The following is a 22741-nucleotide window of genomic DNA, read 5'->3' on the forward strand; positions in this document are numbered from 1 at the left end:
AGTAATAGCTGGTATTCTGAATTCTACACTTTGCAATAGACAAATGCATAGAGAGATAAATAAATAAATAAATGACTAATGCTTTTTCTCTTTGTTTGGTGGGACTGGGGTTTGAACTCAGGGGTTTGCACTTGCAAAGAAGACACTCTACCGCTTGAACCACACCTCCAGTCCAGTTTGCTCTGGTTATTTTGGAGATGAGGTCTCTCAAACTATTTGCCCAGGCTAGCCTTGAACCATGATCCTCCTGCTCTCAGCCTCCCAAGTAGCTGGGATTATAGTGGTGAGCCACCAGCACCCTGCTCTAATGCCTTTCCTGTGACAGTTTTGCTTTTGTTTTGTGGCGCTGGGGGTTGAACCCAGGGCCTCATGCATGTAGTCAAGTGCTCTACCACTGGTCTTCATTCAGCAACAGAAAGTAGACTGAGACAAGGTGCGTGTACACGTGGGTGCGTGCACACATGCGCATGTGCACCTCATATGAGTATGTGTGTGCCTTGCTGGTGGGGGTATGCAACCCTGTGCATACATATGCAGGGGAGTATGCATGTGACACACGTGGGCGGGAGGGCACACATGAGCATATGTGTTGGGGTGTGTGTGCAGGTGTGTCGGATGTGTACAAGGGTTGTGATTACATGCAGGTATAGGTACACACGGGGGTGTGCATGTGAGTCGCCCCACCTTGGTGCTGCCGTTGCTGTAGGTCTGGATCATGTTTTCTGCTCCCTGCTTCACCTTCAGTTCAATGGCTAGCTGCTTCTCCAGGCCTGCCACACGGCTTAGGTTGGTGGCGGAGCAGGCAGGGCCACCCTCACCTGGGGACTGAGGGGCATCTGGGGAAATGAGAGGGAAAGAGTCACCACAGTGCTCCCATCAACCTTTTCCCCAGCCAAGAGGGTCCACTCTTAGCCCAGCCTGGATGCTGCCCCAGCACAGGCCCCTGGAGACGAGGAACCAGCTGCGGGGGACACCAGACCCAAGGTCCCTCCCAAGGAATGACTCCAACCGCAGGCAGCACCCAGCATGAATGAGTGCAGGGCAGTGTCCAGGTGGGTGTGTCTTTGGGGTCAACTGTGTGACAGGCTCTAAGAGTGACCTAGCTGTGTGTGAGCCTGCACAAGTAGGGGTTGTTATGTCTTGAGCCACCAACTGTTGGCTGTGTTCTCCTTGGTCTAGTGTAACAATGCCAGATGCAGGTGTTAGACCCACTGTGGCAATTCCTGTGTCAGGCTGATGTTGTCTGTGTCCATCTGTTGACAGAACTGAGCACAGATCTGCAGGTGCTGCTAACTGTATTTGCGTCTGCCTGTTACTATAGCCAGACACAAGGGTCTGCACGAGTGGTATGACAAGGCTGGTGGAGTGGCTCAAGTGGGAGAGCGCCTGCCTAGCAAGTGTGAGGCCCTGAGTTTAAACCCCAGTACTGCCAAAAAAAGAAAAAGAGTAACATGACTGGAGCGGGGAGACTCTGGGTGCAGAAGTACCTGAGTGCTGACATGACAGTTCAGGACTCTACTGGCTGACATGCTATGAGCACAAACAGGCTGGGTGTTGCGTAAGCAGTGCATAGTCTGGAATCCTGTCCAGCTGTGTGCAGAGGCTCTGGCTCCTGATGAAGCTGTGTAAGCCTGTAAGGGCTGGGGGCTGGGGAAGGGGGCTGTGACATTGTGCAGGACTCTCCAGGTGTCATCTGTGAGCTGGTGTTTCTCTAGATGTTGGCTGGCAGTATATATGTCTTTGGGTTTGTCCTGACTGTGCATGACAGTCTCTGGGACTTACAGGATAAGTTCTCAGTTCTGGCTGTGGTACAGGCGGTGACGGAGTTGACTGCATGTCTCTCTGGGTATTGCTGTGACATGATAACTCTGGGTATCAGTGAGGTGCCCATGTGACTGGGAGCATCTTTACTCACAAGATGAACGTTCTAGAGACCTCTTTCACAGCCGTGTGAACACACTCAACACGACAGGGCACACGCCACTGGCTCATGCCTGGAATCCTAGCGACTCAGGAGGCAGAGATCAGGAGGATCACAGTTCAAAGCCAGCCTGGGCAAATAGTTCTGTGAGACCCTATCTCAAAAACACCCATCACAAAAAAAGGGCTGGTGGAGTGGCTCAAAGTGTAGGCCCTGAGTTCAAACCCCAGTACTGCAAGAAAAAAAAACAAACACCACTGGACTGCACACCAAAAATCGTCCATTTTGTGTTGTATGTTTTCTTTTCATCACAATTAAAGATTACAAAAAATTGTAAAAAAAAAAATTGAATCTCTGCGTGTCATAAAGGTGTTGGCGGCTGTGTGAAAGGCTCTGGGTAAACATGTGACACAGTGTGCATGTTTGAGTATTGGTGTGGCTGTGCGTGAGTTTCTGGGTAGTCATGTGACTACCCAATGACAGCACAGTACTCAGGTGTTGTCCAGGTGTCTGCTGACAGTGGGCGTTGTCCTGGCACTGGCGTGTTGGCGTATCTGGGTGATGCTGTGGCTATCTCTGTGGGTGGTGTCAGGTGGGTGGGACTGGCTGGTGTCAGGCGTGGGCGTGACTGTATGCCTTTCTCTAGGGGGTGAGTGATGCCAGGTGTGGGCATGACTGTGTAGCACTTCTTTGGAGGTGAGTGGTGTCAGGCGTAGGTGGAGTCAGGGTGGGCGTGCCTGCCTGCCTGCCTGCCTGCCTGCCTGCCTGCCTGCCTGCCTGCCTGCGAGCCCTCCCGCGCGTGCGCACTCTCCTTCGCGCGCATGCTCACCGCGCGCGGCGGGCTCGGGCAGCACCACGTGCGCGTGCAGCTCCTGCAGCTGCTGGTGCAGCAGGTCGAGGCGGCGCGCCGAGCCGCGCAGCAGCAGCTCCACGGGGCCCAGGCTGCGGCCCAGGTCGGTGGTGGCGCGTCGCAGGTTCTCGGCGCCCTCCTTCAGCTTCAGCTCTTTACGGATCTCGCGCCGCAGCCGCTCGCGCTCCAGCTCCAGCTGCTGCTGCACCCCGGGGGCCGCCAGGTCCGCGCCTGCCAGGCCCAGCTGCTCCAGCAGCGACCAGCTGCGAGGCTCGCTCTGCAGGAGACGGAGGGATGTCAGTGGGGGGGACCCCAGGAGCGGGATCCCCAGCCCTATCATGCGCAGCCTCCGCCTGCCCGCCTGCACCAGGACTTCTGGGAAGCCCCAAACCGAGAGGAGATGCGCGACCCACGCTGGGAGGCCATCTTCTCCCAGGGGAGAAGGGAAGGTCCTGTTGCCTCCATACTAGGGAGTCCTAATGGAATATTCTCCCTCTTCTGCACCCCCAAATGACGAGGCTGATATGGTATATCCTTTCTTTCCTAGGCTACACCCCTAAACTAGGAGGTCCCAGGGACAAGATTCATGTTCCCTCTGCTGCACCCCCAACTAGAGGATCCAGGAAAAAGCCCCAGATCTCCTGTATTGTACACTAAAACTAGGAGGCCCTAGGGACAGACCTCATGGTCCCTCTCTCATACCCCCAAACTAGGAGGTCCTAAGGATGGGTCCTCTTTTTTAAAAACATTTTATTACATAAATACAGGTTACAATATATCTTAGTTACATTTACTCCCTCCATCCTTCTCCCTCTTCCCCCCTCCCCTGTCTTAGAACAATTTCAACAGGTGTCATTCTTCTATTTGCATCTGTAGATACAAAATATATCCACCATATTTATCCTCATTCCCTCTTTCCTTATGCCCACCCCTCCCACTGGTATCACTTTGGGAAAAAGACCTGTTTTACAGGATAGGCCCTCTTCCTTCTACTGAACCCCAAAACTAGGTCGTGTTCTTGTGCTGTACCACCAAACTAGGCGGTCTCAAGAGCAGTCCGTGTGTTCCCTCTTTGTATCTTCTATGTGTGAGTCCCCAAAGAGCTGAACCCCATCTCCTTCCTCATCGGTCTCCCTCCACACACAACTCTGACGCACTCCAGCGCCTATCACCTCTCTTTGGCCCCAAACCAAAATGTACGCAAGGCAGGGCTCCCAGCCTGTGCCACTTGGGGTCCCTTAATGCCCGCCTCCTCCCACAGAGACCCAGTCCCCACCTCCAGCTCCTGCTCCGAAGGGGTATCCGCCGCCATCCTGGGTCCTGGCTGAGGGCCCCGCCCTCTTCCTGAACCTCAGCCCTGCCAGGGCCTCTGGGCCACCACTTCCTCTTTCCTGCCAGCTCCCAGCACCCCTTGCGCCAGGCCAGCTCTGGGGCATCTGCGAGGACCTTCCCTTAGCATGACCTCCTAAGGGGCCATGCCTGCTTCTCCAGGGACAACCCAGGGGACAGCCCTGGCTCCCTGTCCTGAGACTATGCTCAAAGCATATACACCCATAGTGTGTGCATTTCACACAGGTTCCCAGAGGGTACACAGATTCCCAGAACACCCTGGGTTTGCACACACATTCACCATCTACATGCATGAGCGTAAACACGGGTTACAGGTGTGTGCGCCCTTCCAGGTACACACCTGGGACACGGGCTCACATGTACACAGAATGTCGACTTACGTGTACATGCACTCCTGCCTTTATGAGTGTGTGCACATTACACCTGCAGGTGTGTGCATGAAACACAGGCCCACGTGTGCACACTCTCACACCATGTGTGTGTACACAGAACAGGGCTCCTAGCATGGACACACTCCCACACCTGCAGGTGTACACCTGGACCATGGGCTCACATATACACACACTCTAGGCCCACATTCATGTACACTTCTATGCAAATGCTAACACAGTGCTTATCCGGGTCATTTTACAACCTATAGGATTGGCATTCCCCTGCCCATGTGTACACAGCACATATGCTTATATGCATGCTCACATGTGTGTGCCGGTACTCCTCGGGGTCTCCAGCCCTGCTACTACCCGCACAGGTTCCTAGAGCCAGACCCTCCCCCTTGTCCCCATCTTCCCCCTCAGGATCAGAACAGCCCGTTCTGCAGAGGTGAGGCCCCCTTCCTGCAGACAGGCAGTCCTGACTTCCTGCTTCCTCCCATCCAGACGTCTGTCCACTCCTGCTGACCATGGCTTGGAGGCTTGGGGTCCCCACTGGCCTATCATTACATTTTCCCTGAAGCCAACCCCGTGAGGCGACAGCACTGGGGTGCCGGGACAAGAATCCTCCCCCACCCCAGACAAGCAGCCCACCACAGAACACCCACTGGAGGCTCAACCCTTCATAATAGCAGTTAAGGGCTGAGGGTACAGCTTAGTAGTACACCATGAGGTCCTGGGCTCCATCCCCAGCAATGCAAGAAAAAAAAAAATCACACGAATAGCACCTACTCCAACCCCACCCAGTTCGTGACAAATGCAATTCCACGACCCAGGCGCTGTCTCAAGATGAGGATGCTGGTGTAATCCTAGCTACTCAGGAAGCAGAGATCAGGAGGATCGAGGTTCGAAGCCGGGCAAATAGTTCACAAGACCCTATCTCGAAAAAAACCCATCAGAAAAATGGGCTGGTGGAGTGGCTCAAGGTGAAGGCCCTGAGTTCAAACCCCGGTACTGCCCAAAAAAAAAAAAAAAAAAAAAAAAAAAAGCCCTCATAATCCCAAGGAAAAAAAGAAAGAAAAAGAATTCCAATGCTGGCTGAGAAAGCCCCATGTGCGTGCTACCCCTCAGTGTGAGAAACCTATCCTTGCTCCTGTCCTTCTGACCCCAGAGTGGATAACTGAGGCAAAAAGCATCACTCCCATGACTCCACCCTGCCCCCACTATACACAGTAATAGGCACCATTTCTCACCCAGCTTTACACACAGGACAAGAGAGCCAACCACAGTAGTTCTTAATGAAGGAACAGTTTTGTCCCCACCCCTAGGGGCATGTGGCCATGTCTGTGGACACTTAGTTGTCACCCCTGGGAGTGGTAAGGTGGCATCTATCAAGCTGAATACAGGAATGCTTTTCAATGTCCACAGTGTACAGGACGGTCCCCACCAGGAGGAATGACCCAGGCCCCAATGACAGGAGAACCAAGGCTGAGAAGCCTGGGTTAAGGGACTTGGGTCCAGAGCCTGGACTGCCAACTGCAATGCATATAGTAAAGATGTCACAGTAGCCCCCTCCCCCATCCAGCACTAGCCAGAGCTTCATCTCTCTTCCCTGGAAACAGGCTCAGAGAGATCAAGGCATTTGGCCCAGGACACAGAGGGAGGAAGTGACAGCTGGTTTTAAACTCAGGCTCACCTAATACCACCCTGCCTGGCCCAACCATGCCCCGCCCACTGTCCCACTGCCAGCCCCACCCTGTCCCCAGCAGGCAGAGCAGAGGGACACAGCCAGGAGCAGGACCAGCCAGAATGGGGGCAGTCCAGGCACAGAGGAGGAGCGACCTCCCCCGGCCCCACCTTAGTGGCCTGAGAATATGTAAAGCAGGAGAGAGGGAGGCCAGCCCTCCTGGGTCTTCCCCTGTGGTTGACTCATTTGTACCTTAGGAGTCACCCCAGGACCAGCAAGGCAAACTCAGGAATCAGGGGCCTGACCTGGCCTTGGAGAGTTCCCGCTCCTCCACCTGCCACCATGGATCAGCAGATACAGAATCCAGAGTTTCCACCTCCCAATGACCCTCTTCCTAGGGCGCTCAGGGATCTAGACCCCCTGTGTCCTGGGATTTCAATGCCTTGGGCGTTTCCGGCAGTTACACAGGACATCCGTTTGCCGGACACAGAACAGACAGGCACACATAGGGACAGAGGGACAGGGCAGCAAGCCCAAGCAGGCACAGGGAAAGGGATGGCCAGGAAGGGACAAGAGTGGACAACAGGACAGGAAGGGGACGCAGAGTTTGAGTCCAGCGTCATGCGGGGACTCCCAGTCTCTGTGTGGATCATGTGTGGAACACACCAAGCACATGCATGCACCAGGGGATGTCTACACAGTCCTCCCCGGGTGGAGCGGGGGTCCTTGGCTCATCCCACCCGGAGATCTGACCTTGTGTGATCGGCAACACCAGATACGCCCAGCTCCTCGGCAAGGCTGGCAGGCCATCAGCAGGACTGGGGGGAGGGGCACAGGGGAGACACAGAGGGGAGGGGGGGCAGGTGTAGAAGGAGACAGAACCTGGTTACATAGGAACCACAGGACAACAGAGTGATAAGGTTCTCCTGGAGACACCAGCCACACACACAGGTCTCAGACTGGGGTCACTGAACCAAAGTGGGTTTGAGGTCACTCTGGTCCTTCTTGTCCCAGGTTGGAGATGGTGAGTCCAGGACGGTGAGATGCCCACCAGGTGGCACAGGAAGAACCTGGCTGAGCTGATGGACTCTCACCTGTGTTTATGTGTCTATGGAGAGGGTGAGGGGCAACCCAGCTCTGCCACCTGTAAATACAGGCAGGAGTATAGGTAGAGGAACATCCCCGGTTTAACAGAACAGTCCCCCCCTGGCACCTGAAGGGTGGGTGGGTGGGTGTGTGTGGGGGGGGACCCCAGTCCCCTAACCTAACGAGGTCACTCGGGTACTTCCGCCAACAGGTGCCTATCTCGGTGGCGTCGGGACCATCTCGTAAAGCTGTCTGGAGGCGGGGGTGGTTGGAACTTTGTGGTGCGGGGGAGGGGCACGGGCCGGACACCCCTCCTCCCTTCCCGGGGCACCGCGCCAGGCACCTGCCCCAGGTGAAGCGGCACCTGCCAGGAACCGAACGCTGAGGAGGGGGACACAAAGGAGGGGGTGGGACTCGAGGGGGAGAGGACACACAGCCAGCCACAGACATCTAAAGTGGGGCCTCCAGTGCGCCCCCTCTAATTCTCGGGGAAGGGTGGAGGCTGGGGGTCCGGGACAGCACCTCGGGACTTGGTAGCAGGTCCAAACCTCCACCTGCCAAGAAGGGGACGGCGCTGGTTCCCCCCTTCCCGATCGCGGCCCAAGGAGCGGGGGGCCACCCCGGGGGCGCTTAGGAGGAGGTCCCCACCCTCGCCACTCGGATCCAGGGAGGAGAGGGTCCCCGGCAGCGCGCGTGCAGGGGGGTGTGGGGTGGTGGGGATCCCCGGCGATCGCCCCGCGGGTGCGGACGCAGGTACGCCTACCTGCACGGCGTCGCTAGCCATGTCCTCCTGCCGCCCGCCGGGGGTCCCCGCGCGGAGGGAGGGGCGGGCCGCGGAGCGCGCGTGCGCCCGTGCGGGGCGGGGAGGGGGGCGGGCGCGGCGCGACCCTCGCCAGGCGCGCGGCCTTCTCCGCTCCGGCCCCGCCTGGCCTGTGGCCGCCGCGTCCGCGCGCCGCGCCCTCCGGCCCCAGCGGCCGCCGGGCCGGGTCACGTGACCGCCGAGGTCGGCGCCCGGAGGGGGGGAGGGAGAGGGGGAGGGGCGGGGGGCGGGGCTCCCGGCGGCCCCCGGGGCTGAAGGCAGGGTCCCCTCCCCAGCCTGCCCGGCCTCCATCTGCATGCACCGCCCTCCCCCGCTCCCCCAACCTGCACGTCCCCGCGTCCTACCCCGAGTTGGGGCGGAGTCCCCCCCCATCTGAGCGCGCGCGGGGATCCCCACCCAGGACCCTTCCAAATGCAAATGCAACTCTTTGCCTCTGCATTGCTCAGCTGGGGACCTGTGATGTCCTGCTGAATGGCATAGAAGTCACCTCTATTGCCTGGGAAAGGGACCAGCCCTGGGCGGAGTTGAGTTCAAATTTCAGCGCCCCAGACTTTGGGTGGGGGAACCCCGAACCCCTAAGAGGTTTCCATCTGTTCTACCCACCTCTCGGGCGTTGGTAGGAATTAGATGAGACGGTGCATGCTGAGTGCTGAGGACCCAACCAGAGAGCAATGAATGTAAGCTGCTGTCACTTCCCTAATGTCATTGTCGTTAAAGGGATTGAATCCCAGCCCGGACACTGACTTGCTGTTTTTCCTGCGGACCCCGGTGGCTGCTGCACTTCAGTTTTCCTGCTGTGATATGGGAACCAGCCTCGCTTTTTGCCCAGGCTACTGTATACAGATGGTGCTCCACAGTGCAGACTAGTGCCCAAGCAGAAGGTTTTGGAGATCTCTGCAGACTTTCTCCGGTGTGGCCGTTGTCCACAGAGCGTGCAGCTTGTTTTGTGGGCGTTGTGGGACCCCAGCAATCGGGTGAGGATGGCAAGCCTGGGTCCCCGGGCTCCAAATTGGGAGCGCTCCCTGGTGGTGGTGCCTAACACGGGCGCCCTCCCGGGACCAGCCAGAGCGCAGGGGATGCGGGTCCGGTACCAAGGTTAAGCGTAGGGCCCTGTGTGATTTCTGTCGTCCCAGAAACCAAGCTTTGTCTCTTTGGCCTCTGGGCAACTCTTAGGGGAGTTTAATAGGGAAAGAGAGGAAGAAAGGAATTAGAGCGAGCATGCCACACTCTCAACAGGTCCAGCCTCACTGTCACTCATCGTGTAGCCTCCTTCTTGGTCTCCCAGTGTCCTTCACACCCTCCACAGTGTGTTCTCCTGACAACAGCCCAAGGGAGCCAGTGAACACCTGAGTCAAGGTATGTATGTCCCTCCTCTGCCTAGAATCCTCCATGGCTCCAACGTGATGCAGGAAAAAAAAAATCATACCCAAAGCCCTTACCTCTTCCCATCTCTCCCTCTTGATCATCCTCTCCAGCCAACTGACCTCCTCACTGTTCTTCATATGTTTGTTGAGTGAATTAAAGAACTCTGCAAGCTAGTTAATATCTCCCTCTAATTCTCCAGCCCGCCCATTTTAGGGGTGGGGAGGACAAGGCAGAGAGAGGTTTCCAGGGACCGTGTTGGCAGGAAAACACTGTGTCCAGGGACAAGTCCTCTCCCGAATGCCTGCCAGGTCCCAAGCTGCCTCCCTTCCCCGGATGGAGCTGGGGAAACGGGCCAAACTCACGCTCCAACCTCCCCAGCACTCATTTAATCTCCACTGTTTATCGATGTCCGCTGGGGACTTTGGTGGCCTTGGAAACAGAGTTGCACTCTGGGCTTTAAAAGATAAGACAAAGAACTAATTGTACAATCTCAACAAAATGTGATAACGGAAACGAAACAGCACATCCCTGCAGCTTCCCTGGCCCTGCTCCAATTCACTCTGGGACCTCGGAAGTCCTAAATCACATCACCACCCACCCCTCCCTGAACAAAAAGCTGGTCCTGGTTTCCTAGAAGTCTTAGAAAAAGTTGCTCACTCCTCGCTTTGGCCTGCAAGGTGGTCTTCTCACCACTCAACTCTCCTCACCCCCCTCGAGCATCACTAGCCTTCACAGTGGCTTCTGACCACAGGGCCTTTGCACTGACTGTTCCCTCTCCCTGCGATGGTTTCTATCTCTTGCCAGCCTTTCTCCCTTCCTTTGCATCTTTGCTCAAATACTGCCTCCTCAGGTAAGCCTTCGCTGACTGTACCCTTCCATCCATTCTGTACTCCACCCCTCACATGTCTTGATATTGTCTTCATTGTAAATGTTAATACATTTTCTATAATCTTTTTTTTTTCTTGACTGGTATTGGGGTTTGAACTCAGGGCCTGAGTTTGCTAGGCAAGTGCTCTACTGCTTGAGCCACCCTGCAACCCTGTTTTGTGTTGGGTATTTTCCAGATAGGATCAATTTTTGATCCTCCTGCTTCAGCCTTCCAAATGCTGGGATTACAGATGTGCACCACCACACCCTGCAAGACTCAGATATCAATTTTTTCTGGTTCTCAATCTCTGTGCCCCCTCCTCCCCTTATTCCTTTTTGCAGTGCTGGGGATGGGCCCCAGGGCCTCCCCCATGCTAGGCAAATGTTGTATCAGTGAGCCTCATCCTGGCTACTTTTTCTATCTGAATATAGCCTTCTGGTCACCACTCTCTGTAACTCCCCTCTGTTTTTTTTTTTTTTTTTTTGGTGGCACTGGGGCTTGAATTCGGGGCCTATACCTTGAGCCACTCCACCAGCCCTTTTTTGTTTTTTGTTTTTTTTTTCAAGATAGGATCTTGCAAACTATTTGCCCAGGCTGCCTTTGAACTGCGATTCTCCTGATCTCTGCCTCCTGAGTAGCTAGGATTACAGGCGTGACCACCAGCACCCGGCTCCTCTGTAACTTTGATCTCTGGCCCTTCCCAGGTGAACTCCTGTGGATTCTCTCAGCTTAGACCTTAGACATCACAGTGTGTGCTTTTCTGCGGCTGGCTCTTTTCACTCAGCATACTTTAGTTTCTATTGAGCAAAAAGTCACACTTCATAAAATGTACCCTTTTAAAAAGTATGATTCAATGACTTAGTATATCCATAGAGAACACGCTGGTTTTAAGATTCATCCCTGGCAGGCACCAGTACCACAAAGAGAGAGAGAGAGAGAGGGAAAAAAGGCAAAAAAGACTCTTTCTTGCTCATGTCTCTTTTTGAGCAAAAAGCGTTTCATTTATTGTGAACCTGTGGTTAGCCATGGCATTCATGTCTATTTAACCCAGGGGGTCTTTAAGGTGTGGGGGCTTTTGTCCCATCTTTTAGGGGGGACATTGACAATGTCTGGAGATGTTTTGGGGTGTCCTGACTGGGAGAGCAGGACACCAGTGTTCTAGAGGCAGGAATATTGTCAGTGTCCTATAACGCCCAAGACTGTCCCAACCAGCAGAAACAATCCAGCTCAAACATGAAGGATGCTGAGGCTGAGAAACCCTGGTTAGCCAAACTACAAACTGCCTGGTCAGGCTGGGTGTGGTGATGCATGCCTGTAATCCCAGCACCCAGGAGGCAGACACAGGAAGATCTCAAGTTCCAGGAAATAGTACAAGGACAAGAACATCTTGTACTACACAGCAAGACCCTGCCTCAAAAAAGAAAAAGGGTAATTGGGGCTTGGGGGGGGTGGCTTAGTGGTAGAGCACTTGCCTGGCATGTATGAGGGCCTGAGTTCCATCCCCAGCACTGCAAAATGAGAAAAGAAAAAAAACCTCATCAAATTACTTCTCAGCCTCGGGGCCAAGGTGAAGGGCAGAGACCAATCCAGCATTTTCCAGTGGTGGCTTCTCAAGTTCATCCGCCCACCAGCACTGGATGAGAATTCAGGCTGGCTCTCCCCAAGTCATGGGTGCTGTCAATCCCTTTCTTTTTAGCTCTTTGGGTGGGCGTCTTGCAAGTCTTTTCTATCTCAAACCATTCTGAGATGAACTGAGCCAATATGAGAAATGTTACCATTTGCCAATCGGGGGTGGCGGGTGTACTTTAGGAGAGTTTGATCTTTTCTGTACTTAAAATTTGATTTTTTTTTTTTTTGGAGGGAGGGAGTTTACTTTTTGCAAAGTAGAAGGTCATCCCTGACTTCAGGGATGGGGAGGGGGCTGGGGTGTGCTCCTGTTTCCCCATCCCTCTCCCCAGGACCCAGCTGGCCTCTGCTTTCTTTATAACTCATTTCAGTGATCTGATTACTCCATGATCTGTGCTTTCCCACCTGCTTCCTGGGGACAGCTTCTGTCTCCCTGGGCACTGGCTTTCCCACTTACCTGGCCTCTGCCTCTGTCTCCACCTTCCAAGGAAGCAGTCTAAGAAAGGGGGGCTGGGATGTGGTACAAGCTGTAGGCTTCCTGTCTTTTAAGATAGAGGCCCTGAGTTCAAATCCCTGTATCACCCAAAACAAACAAATCTAAGATAGGGAGATGGGTTCGGAATGCTGTGCAGTGATAAATCGCTTCCCTAGCATGGGTAAGACCCTAGGCTCCATCCCTAGAACTACAAAACCAAAAACCAAAAAAAGCCCTCCCAAACCAGAAAGGGAGATAGTCTAGGCTTAGATGTCTGCTAGTTGTGTGACTTTGGGACTAGGATTAACCTTCTCTGGGCCCCTCACTTCGTAATAACTGCCCTTACCTTGAGGATCAAAGCTGTTGACATATTTAGATTTCTTAAGAACAAAGGAGTCATCTAAGGCCAAGCCGAGAGTGAAGGAAGTCATTTGCTTGCGACACAAAATTTAGGAAGGCTCCAAGAAGGATACATGATGTGTGAATCCAGTAACGGGGTGTCACTGTGTTGCCCAGACTTTGCTTAAACTCTACATTCTCCTTTGCCAGCCTCCAGAACAGCTGGGATTACAAGAAGGCTAAAATTTGAAAATACATATTTAAAAATCAAGATGAAGCCAGACGCCCATGGGTATGCCTGTAATCCTAGCTACTCAGGAGGCAGAGATTAGGAGGATCATGGTTCAAAGCCAGCCTGGGCAAATAGTTCATGAGACCCTATCTCGAAAAAACCCATCACAAAAAAGGGCTGGTGGAGTGGCTCAAGGTGTAGGCCCTGAGTTCAAGCCCCAGTATCGCAAAACAAAACAAAACAAAAAAAATGATGAATGCAAAAAATTCCACAGAGGTCAGAATCAGCATTGTTGATCTTTTCCTTTTGCCTCAGGTGTCAAGATGGCACGCAAGTCTGACCTTTACTTAAGGTTTCACTTTGGTCATTGTAATTCTTTTAGATTTTTTTTTTTCCTTTGGCAGGGCTGGAATTGAACCCAGGTACTTGTGCATGGTAGGCAAGCACTCTACCACTGAGCCACATCCACAGCACCTGTTGAAACTTCATTAACAATGGCAAAGCCAGACCTAGTATTTCCTGCCTGTAATCCCAGCTCATGGGGAGGCTGAGACAGGAGGATGGCTTGAATCTGGGAATTTTGAGCCAACCTGGGCAACATAGGAGGACTCTGTCTCAAAAGAAAAAAAAAAGAGGGGGGCCGTGGCTCAACTGGTAGAGTGCTAGCAGGGAAGAGGTCCTGAGTTCCAATCCCAGGACCACCCAAAAAAAGGAGGAGATGCCTGTGTAGAATGCTTGCCTGCCATGCTCAAGGCCCATGCTGACCCCTGGCACTTCAGAAGCAGTAATAATGAAAGGAAAACCAAAACTCCCAAAAGCTGGCCAAAGAACCAATTAATCAACAGGTTAATGGAGACGTTAGATGTTGTCTTATTATTATATATTGGCTTTTTTTTTTTTTTCCCAGTACTGGAGATTGAATTCAGCTTCACCTTGGCTAGCAATAACTTATATTGTCTGTTTTGTAGTACAGCAACACCATGGAATACTATTCAGCAATAAAAAAAAGAACTATGCTGTGCGTGGCAACATAGATTGATATCAAAAACATTTGGAGCAGAAGCCAGACAGCAATCTATTGGATTTCACTCATAGGACAAAAACAACTAATCTATAATAGTCGGTTCAAGCTCTCAGTCCTCCTCAAAGGTCTTTCAGAACCTCTGCTATGGAGGACCCCCCAGGCCGCGTTGGGTATGCCACCTGCTACAGCTTTGGTTGGGTTTTGGGCCTAGAGCAGAAGCCATACTTGAAAAGGGCGGGTCACTTGCCACAGACCAATTAATTCATCTTCAGTTGCCAGTACTAAAAATGGCGGCACCCACCCAGGGCGTGACTCAGATCACGTGACAGGGCGCGCCCAGCTCCGGTGTCAGCTCATTTGGGCGCGCCTAAGTATAGATTGACCAATGAGCTTGAGTCATGAAGCACGCCCTCTTTTCTGCTCTCCACCAATAGCCTCCCCGTTCTTTCGTTATAATCCAATCACTGCTTTCACTTCTCTTGAGTGACAAGTCAACGTTCCAGTGAACCGGGCCACTGTAAGACTCTGGAGGCAGGAAGCGCGGCAGCTCGTGTTGCGGCGTGCGACAGCTAACCGGAGGCAGTCGGCTTTCCTCGCAGCACGCGGAGACGAACAGGGAACCAGGTAAGCGGTGGGTCGCAGGCGCGGGGCCACGGTGCGGGGACGTCGGACGTGCGGACCAGCAGTTGAAAGGGAGACGCCGCGGGTTAAGGGGGAACAGGAGGAGGGGGCGCGAGACGAGGGGCGGGGCGGTTGGGGCGTCCGGCCCGCGCGGAGGCGGCGGTTGGGCCACGGGGCGCATGCGTCAGGGACGGGCAGGCAGTTGGCGCGCGGGGCGCGGGCCCGGCTTCCGGGAGGGCCGTCATGGCGGCCGGCGGGTGGGATCCGGTGTGGAGAGACAAAATTTCTTCTAGTGGTTCCTGAAGCAGCTTAGGGCCGTTTGGGGAGTGACTCAGGGGCGACCCTGGGATTTGAGGTCTCAGTGGGAGAAACCAGACCTTCCAGACGAACCGGGCTGTTCCGAGTCCCCTTGTTTAGGGGTTTATCCGAGATTAGGGCCAAACAATGTAACTTTGAAAATAAAAGAGCCGAGTAGTTCGAAATAGACTCCAGGGTGAAAAGCCTGCCCGGGGTCACTGGAGGGCAGATACCTGGGTACGCGGGGCATGTCTAGATTGTCACTTAGTCCGGTGTCACCCTGTGGCCATCCCTTGTGGGCTGGTCAAATCTTGTGTCCTCATCTGATTTACATTTTAGTGGTGCTGGGGCTGGAACCGGAACCCAGGGCCTCGCGCAGCTGCACCCCCAGCCCTTTCCTGGAATATGTGCCTCAAATTTGTCTCCCCACTAACTCAGAACAGCTCCCTTAGGCCTCTGGTTTAGCTCATGCGACTTGATTTCATTGACAGTGCTGGTTATTGAGACCACGCGTGCGAAGCAAGTGCTGCATCGCCGAACCTACACCTCCCGCTCCCTCTTGGTTTATTTGCCCCATTTTCCGGGTCCCTCAGATTTGGAACCCAGGTTAGGTGACCTCTAGTTCTCCTCCACCGTCCCGGCGGTGGCCCAGATCTGTTCACTGCCGGGCTCTTTTTCCCTCCTTGGGGCCCCCACCTTTTCATTTGGTGACTGGTTCTCCCTGCTGTTGCATCTGGAGTAAATTACTCCTGGGTGACTACTGATTTAGTCGCTCCTAAGCCTAATTAGTGATTCTCTATTGATTAGCGAATTAGGTACCCATGGCCTGAGCCTGACCCGCTCTTCCCAGCCTCTTTTTCTGCCTTGACTTTAGCCAGACCATAGCCCTTTCCACACCCAGCGAGGGCCTGATGTTTTTTGTATTGATCTTTCTTGAATCCTGGGAAGTGAAATGAACCCTTCTTTGGCTTCCCACACCCTATCCTGACCTGCAGTTGGCTGGGGATGGAACCCAGGGCTTCATGTAGGCTAGGAAAGGGCTCTACCACTTGAGCTGTGCCCCTGCCTGTGTGTTTTTTGGTTTTCTTTTTTTTTTTTTTTTAGCGGTACTGGGGTTTGGACTCAGGACCTTCACACTTGCTAGGCAGGTGCTCTTACCACTTGAGCAACTCTGCCAGCCCTTTTTTTGTGATGGTTTTTTCAAGATAGGATCTTGCAGACTATTTGATCCTCCTGATCTCCGTCTGCCTCCTTCAGTAGCTAAGATTACAGGCATGAGCCACCAGTGCCGGGCTCATTTTACTTTTTTTTTTTTTTTTTTTTGCGGTACTGGGGTTTGAACTTAGAGCCTACGCTTTGAACCACTCCACCAGCCCTTTTTTGTGATGTTTTTATTTTTTAGAGATAGGGTCTCTGGAACTGTTTCCCCAGGGCTGGTTTCCAACCATGATCCTCCTGATCTCTGCCTCCTAAGCAAGTACGATTATAGGGGTCGCCCAGCCTGTATTTTCTTTTTGAGATAGTCACCTGCCTGGCCTGGCCTGGATCTGGGGAGCCTTCCGGAAGAGTCCTCAGAGCTGGTATCAGATTGCTTTTTTCCAGACTCAGGTAAAGAGACATGCTAAACTGCCTGAAGGCCTCAGTCCAGGTCTGCTTGTTCAAGCAGACACTGTTGAATGCTGGTCCTGTTCCACACTAGAGAGGGGGACATTTTAAGTTGGGACTGTAAGAAAATGCACTTCTGGGGCACTGGGGGCTCAGAAGTGGCGGCAAGGGCAGTTAGTGAAGAAGTGTGGAAACCAGCAGGTGGGGGGCTGCTGGCAGGTCTGGGCATGGGGGTGAGTGGGGTCATGAATGTATGGTAGGCAGTGGAGGCAATCTGGCTTATTCTGAGCACAGTGGGAGCCATGGAAGCTTTTGAGCAGAGTGGTGACATGCCAGATCTGATTGGCTTTCCTAGGGTCCCTCTGCCTGTTGGATTGAAGCCCTGATTTGTGCTGTAATGTGGATGAACTTTATGGGGAGCTGAGTGAAAGAAGCCAGACACAAAAGGACCCATGTATATGGGCCCATTTCTATGAAATAGCCAGGCTGTACAGTCCATAAACAGGAAGTAGATGGGTCGTTCTGGGGGCCAGGGGATGATAGCTAAAGGGTACAGACAGCCAAGGTGCCAGTTATTCATGCCTGTAAACCTAGTTACTTGGGAGGCTGAGGTCAGGAGGATCAAAGTTTGAAGCCAGACGGGGCAAATAGTTTGTAAGATCCCACCTCTTAAGATAACCAGAGCAAAATGGACTGGAGATGTGACTCAAGCAATAGAGTGCCTGCTTTGCAAGTGGGAAGCCCTGAGTTCACCCCCTCCCCCCAAATAAAAGTAATAAAAAAAGGTTTTTTTTGGGTGGGGTTTCTGGGGATGAAACACAGGGCCTCATGCACACTAGGCAAGTCCTCTACTACAGAGCCATACCCCCAGCTCTAGAGGCTTTGAGCTTGGGAGTGATGAAGAATCCTAAAGTTGGCAGTGGCGATGGCTCCCCATGTCTGTGATGACTGAAATCCACCTAGACCATGTGAGCATCTCAGTAAAACTGTTCTAATTTTAGAGACAAAGCAAAGAAAGGAAGGTGATGGCAGCTTGGGGCCAGTGTGGTGGTATGGGTAAGCATGGCCAGCTAGATTGAGGGGGTGTAGGGTGGGCAGAAGACACCTGGAGGTTGGAATTGGTGGTTCCATAGTGGGGAAGCCCACTTTCAGGAGAAACGGACTTTCAAACCCCCCCCAGGGAGGTGGAGGGGCAGCTGGTAACAGATGGGAGGGAGTTGTAAGTAGGGGGCATCAGCATAGAAATGGTTAAAACCATGGGGCGGGAGAGTGACAGAGGCCATGAGTGACAAGGAAAAGCTGCATCAGCCCTAGGCTGGAGGCAGAAGACAGTGTGCTCACAAGTGAAGTCCTGTTCTTTTTGGCAGGCAGTACTGGGGCTCGAACTCAGGGCCTTCTGCTTGCTAGGCAGGTGCTCTACCGTTTAAGGCATCCCTGCTTCCCACAGCCCTTTTGCCTTTTTTTGGTCTCACTTTTTGCCTGGAATCTCAGTCTTCCTGTTTATGTCTCCCACATAGCTGGGATGACAGGCATGTACCACCATGCCCTGCTTATTGATTGAGATGGGGTCTGGAGAAGTTTCTGCTCTGGCTGACCTAGAACATGATTCTCCAGCTCTCTGCCTCCCTAGTAGCTGGGATTACATGCATAAGGCACCTCATCCAGCTATCCATTTACTGGCTTTGCTTTAGTTTTTATTGACTTGGGCCCTGTGGGAGCCCTTTTCTGAGGCACTTAATTATTCCCCTGTGTAGACCACAAATACTAGGGGAGCTGAGGTGGTCAGGCACTGCTGCTCCCTCTCTTCTTCACTTCCTTTGGGTACCTGGCAGGCAGCCACACCCACAGGCCTCTGGGTCCTGCTCCATGCAGGCCTGGGGGGCTCCTGGGGAGGCCTGGGGAAGGGAGTTCTTTCGTCTTGTGATCCACAGAGGTTCATCAGGGCTGAGCTTGGAAAAGGAGGACACATTTGTGCAGTCCCAGAAGCAGGGCATCCCTGGGGTGGCACCGGGGCTCAAAGGCTTGGGATGGGGGCTCCCGAGAGTGTGAGCAGCTGAACCAGGCAGGGGTGCATAGCACCAGGTAGGCAGGACGCTGAGGGCTGTGGTGCAGGATCGGTGCTCAGCTCTGCCGCTGAGCTGCACCCTGAGCTGGTTTGGAATTGGGCTTCCATTGTCATGACCTGAGAGACTGAAAGGGTGCGGGGTGAGCAAGCTGGGGCTGAGGGACAGCACTGAAGCAGGTGTTGGCAGTGGATCCCAGAAGCCTTGAGCCCCGCCCAGCCACTTGCTGCCTTCTGTTGCCCCTCAGCCCCGCCCTGGCTTCCTGTCTCCTGTTCTCAGGGCCATGGCTGAGCAGGACGTGGAGAACGAGCTTTTGGATTACGAGGAGGATGAAGAGCCCCAGGCTCCCCAGGAGAGCACCCCAGCTGCCCCCAAGAAAGACATCAAGGGGTCCTATGTGTCCATCCACAGCTCGGGCTTCCGGGACTTCCTGCTGAAGCCGGAGCTGCTCAGGGCCATTGTGGACTGCGGCTTCGAGCACCCATCGGAGGGTATGGCCTGCGTGCATGCGGGTGGAGGGCGTGGCCTTGGTCCTGCCTGCCCTCAGGCCCCCCCTCCCGCGCCCTCTCCCCTCAGTGCAGCATGAGTGCATCCCCCAGGCCATCCTGGGCATGGACGTGCTGTGCCAGGCCAAGTCCGGGATGGGCAAGACCGCTGTGTTCGTGCTGGCCACCCTGCAGCAGATCGAGCCCGCCCACGGCCAGGTGTGTGTCCCCACTGCCGCCCCGCCCTGCCCTCACTGCCCCACTAAGCCAAGCTTCTACTTGGAACAAGACTGACGCCTGAGACGCACCCACAGTTCACACCCAGGAACGTTACGCTGCTCCCATGTGTCTGGGCCACCTAGGAAGGTATAGGTCACCACAGCCCATCGATGCAGCCCATCAATGCTGATGGGTCACAGCCTGCTGAGGTCACCATTTTTGTACTCTGCTTTCTCAGGGGAGAGCTTAGGTGGCTTCTGTTTTCCTCTTAAGAATTAATGTGAGAGCTGGGCATGGTGATGCCTACCTGTGATCCCTGCACTGGGGAGGCTGAGGCAGGAAGGTTGAATGGGAGGGCAGAGGGAAGTACATGCATAGAGAACCCGTCTCACCAAGTCAAGCTACTGGGCTGGGTATAGTTGCCTAGCAAGTGAGGCCCTGGGCACTGCAAAAAATAAATGAGACCCAAAAGTCATGCTGGGGTTACACCCCGTGTGTGCACAGGCCCTGTGCTGTGGGTAAGTCATAAGGGGTGAGGACTTAGTGGAAGGTCGTGCTGTGGTCCCAGTGTGCAGCACTGGAGGCAGGAAGGTGGGGCAGGGGCCAGGGTGACTGGTCTCTGTCCTGCCCCCTGCAGGGCCAGAGCAACCGCTAGGTAAAGGGCCAGGAAATACAGGGCATGCACAGTAGGCAGCATGTGGCAGTTGTCTTTGGGTGGGGACTGGGTGGGAGTAGTGAGGGGGTTGGCAACTGAAGGGCATCAGTGTGGACTCCAGGGGGACTTAGGACCCCGCCCTCAGTGACCCTCTCCCGCCCGCTCCAGGTGATGGTCCTGGTCATGTGCCACACGAGGGAGCTGGCCTTCCAGATCAGCAAGGAGTACGAGCGCTTCTCCAAGTACATGCCCAGTGTCAAGGTGAGTCTTGGAGTGGCTGCTGGCCACCCCCAGCCTCTGCAGCCCCAGCAGCCTTGGACTCAGTCCTGGCCCAGCAGCATTTACCAGACTTGGCTGCTGTGCTGCCTTTGAGGTTTGTGGTGGTTTACGCTCCTAAAAGCCTGATGAATTATGCATGGCCCCTGGGGCCTGCACCAGTCCCAGCCGGGACTGCCTTTCATTGGTGCCAGGGTTCTGAGTGACCAGGGCTTAGGAATTGGGGACCTTGGGGCTGCTGGGGCTGGTGCCATCAGGTCCACCATGGGCTGGGGTAATGTGCTGTGGGGTACAAGACCACAGCCCCCAAAAGGGTGGAAGCAGCTTCCCTGCTGTGCCTATAGGTGTCGGTGTTCTTTGGGGGCCTGTCTATCAAGAAGGACGAAGAAGTGTTGAAGAAGAACTGTCCCCACGTTGTGGTGGGCACCCCGGGCCGCATCCTGGCGCTCGTGCGGAATCGGAGCCTCAACCTGAAGAACGTGAAGCACTTTGTGCTCGACGAGTGTGACAAGATGCTAGAGCAGCTGGGTGAGTATCCCTACTGGTCTACCCTGCCGTGCTTCCCCTGCACACTCCGACTTTCCTTAGTCTCCCTGAGTGGGTCAGGTGGGTGGCCAGAACAGGTCTCCAAAAGGGATGGCGGGAAGGTCCTAGTGATGCTTCTGAGCCCTGCTTCAGGGGACCACAGGGGCCCCGGAGCTGCTGCCCCTCTGTGGGCTGGAGGAGGGGTGGTCCCTGGGAGCAGCTGCAGCTCTCATGTGGTGGTCTCTGCCTCAGGCTCCCTGCCCCGAAGTGTGGCTCCAGGTGCACTGGCACGGCTGCTCTGCGCTGGCAGCGTGTAAGTGGACCTCAGCTCTTCCTGCGCCTGTGCCTGCTCACCTGCCCAAGGCGGCCCCTTAGCACCTGGAACTTGCCCCTCCCGCCCTCCGCCACGCCACCCCCTGGCACAGGTTGGGAAGGGTGCAGGTCTGGCAGACACCCATGCCTACCTGCTTCTTGCCCTGCTTTGCAGACATGCGGCGGGACGTGCAGGAGATCTTCCGCCTGACACCCCACGAGAAGCAGTGCATGATGTTTAGTGCCACCCTGAGCAAGGAGATCCGGCCGGTCTGCAGGAAGTTCATGCAGGATGTGAGTAGGGTGACGCCCCGGCCCACCCACCCGAGGTGGCCGAGACCTCAGCACAGCAGCTGTGGCCCTCCCAGGGCCGGGGCCGCTCCACGACAGTCACATGGCCCTCAGGATGCTGGGAGGCTGGCGGCGCTTCCTTCTTTCCCCTGCGTTGGCCATCTGGGAGCCAGCGGGGTCCACACCTGTGCCAGAGCAGAGCTTGCATCCAGCTTCTGGTGGCGGATTGTTTCCTGAGGTCGGGTACAGCATGCCCTCTGGGAAGCATCGCCACCAAGGCGCCACTCTGAAGGTGCTGGGCAGGCGAGACGCCCAGAAGTGAGCCCTGCTCGCCCCTTCCTGCTTCCCCTCCCCACACAGCCCATGGAGGTGTTTGTGGACGACGAGACCAAGCTCACGCTGCATGGGCTGCAGCAGTACTACGTCAAGCTCAAGGACAGCGAAAAGAACCGAAAGCTCTTCGACCTCCTGGATGTGCTGGAGTTTAACCAGGTGACGTTCTGCTGCAGCTCGGGCTCTGGGTCTGGGGCGGCACGGCCCCGGCCTGACTGGTGCCCTGCACAGCACAGGTGGTGATCTTCGTCAAGTCGGTGCAGCGCTGCATGGCCCTGGCCCAGCTCCTAGTGGAGCAGAACTTCCCGGCCATCGCCATCCACCGCGGCATGGCCCAGGAGGAGCGGTGAGTGCGGCGTCCACCTGGCGGCAGAGGGAGTAGCGCAGCCGGGACCATGGCTCACGCCTCGCTTGCTCTGCACCAGCCTGTCGCGCTACCAGCAGTTCAAGGACTTCCAGCGGCGGATCCTGGTGGCCACCAATCTGTTTGGCCGAGGGATGGACATTGAACGCGTCAACATCGTCTTCAACTATGACATGCCAGAGGACTCGGATACCTACCTCCACCGAGTGAGTGTCCCTCCCTGGGAGGGTGCCCGACCCAGCCACCCTCAGCCCTGACACAGGCCTGTCTCTGCAGGTGGCCCGTGCCGGCCGCTTTGGCACCAAAGGCCTGGCCATCACGTTTGTGTCTGATGAGAACGATGCCAAAATCCTTAATGACGTCCAGGACCGCTTTGAGGTGAACGTGGCAGAGCTTCCAGAGGAAATTGACATCTCCACGTACAGTAAGTAGGGGTATCGGGGTGCTGGGAACAGCTGCCTGGGCAGGACTCAGGACCCGTCTCCACCTCTCACCCACCACCTTCCATTTGCCTCCACAGTCGAGCAGAGCCGGTAACCACGCCCAAAGGCCACGCCCTGCTCCCAGTGCTGTTTATTCTCCTTGGCTACAGATGGGGCTCTTTCTAGTGTCCCAAGGCTGCGGATTTGTGCGAGAATAAATTTTTACTATGGAAACCTGGCTCCCGCCCTGTCTTTGTCCTGG

The 22741-nt window shown here is 54.9% G+C and overlaps 2 protein-coding genes and 1 long non-coding RNA gene across 7 annotated transcripts in view; 2 read left to right on the plus strand and 1 right to left on the minus strand.

Moving 5' to 3' along the window:
- Pkn1 (protein kinase N1) overlaps positions 1-9577 on the minus strand; it is a 27296-nt gene extending 17719 nt beyond the window's left edge. The window contains exons 1-3 of one of the 4 annotated variants that reach the window (XM_074053937.1): positions 9522-9577; positions 2751-3048; positions 685-836 (exon numbers count right to left, since the gene is read on the minus strand). In XM_074053937.1, the coding sequence (XP_073910038.1) occupies positions 685-836; positions 2751-3048; positions 9522-9548 (477 nt within the window). In that variant the 5' untranslated portion in view covers positions 9549-9577. Of the gene's footprint in view, positions 1-684; positions 837-2750; positions 3049-4047; positions 4124-6481; positions 6536-8025; positions 8127-9521 lie in introns of those variants that run through there. The other 3 variants (XM_074053938.1, XM_074053935.1, XM_074053936.1) reach the window with 3 other exon arrangements.
- LOC141416707 (uncharacterized) lies at positions 8369-10769 on the plus strand. The gene is made up of 4 exons (XR_012441310.1): positions 8369-8759; positions 8869-9056; positions 9319-9438; positions 10252-10769. It is a non-coding gene; the product is annotated as an uncharacterized lncRNA (long non-coding RNA).
- Positions 10770-14476: 3707 nt separating this feature from the next.
- On the plus strand, positions 14477-22713 carry Ddx39a (DExD-box helicase 39A). Of its 2 annotated transcripts, XM_074053942.1 has the most exons (12): positions 14515-14635; positions 16453-16537; positions 18877-19088; positions 19174-19301; positions 20125-20217; positions 20577-20760; positions 21245-21363; positions 21721-21852; positions 21930-22039; positions 22119-22263; positions 22334-22481; positions 22578-22713. In XM_074053942.1, exons 3-12 carry the CDS (start codon positions 18881-18883, stop codon positions 22592-22594), a joined length of 1284 nt encoding a protein of 427 aa, XP_073910043.1. In that variant the 5' UTR covers positions 14515-14635; positions 16453-16537; positions 18877-18880; the 3' UTR covers positions 22595-22713. The 2 variants fall into 2 exon arrangements, with proteins under 2 accessions (XP_073910042.1, XP_073910043.1); XM_074053941.1 differs by lacking the exon at positions 16453-16537 and having other exon boundaries at positions 14477-14635.
- Positions 22714-22741: the final 28 nt, after the last annotated feature.

The sequence above is a fragment of the Castor canadensis genome, chromosome 14, assembly GCF_047511655.1.
Source record: "Castor canadensis chromosome 14, mCasCan1.hap1v2, whole genome shotgun sequence".
NCBI lineage: Eukaryota > Metazoa > Chordata > Mammalia > Rodentia > Castoridae > Castor > Castor canadensis.

Coding starts and splice junctions, on each gene's coding strand:
- Ddx39a (XM_074053941.1), top strand. CDS start 18,881: ATGGCTGAGCAGGACGTGGAGAACGAGCTTTTGGATTACGAGGAGGAT. Junction 19,089..19,173: donor CTTCGAGCACCCATCGGAGG/GTATGGCCTGCG, acceptor CTCTCCCCTCAG/TGCAGCATGAGTGCATCCCC. Junction 21,853..21,929: donor ATGTGCTGGAGTTTAACCAG/GTGACGTTCTGC, acceptor TGCACAGCACAG/GTGGTGATCTTCGTCAAGTC.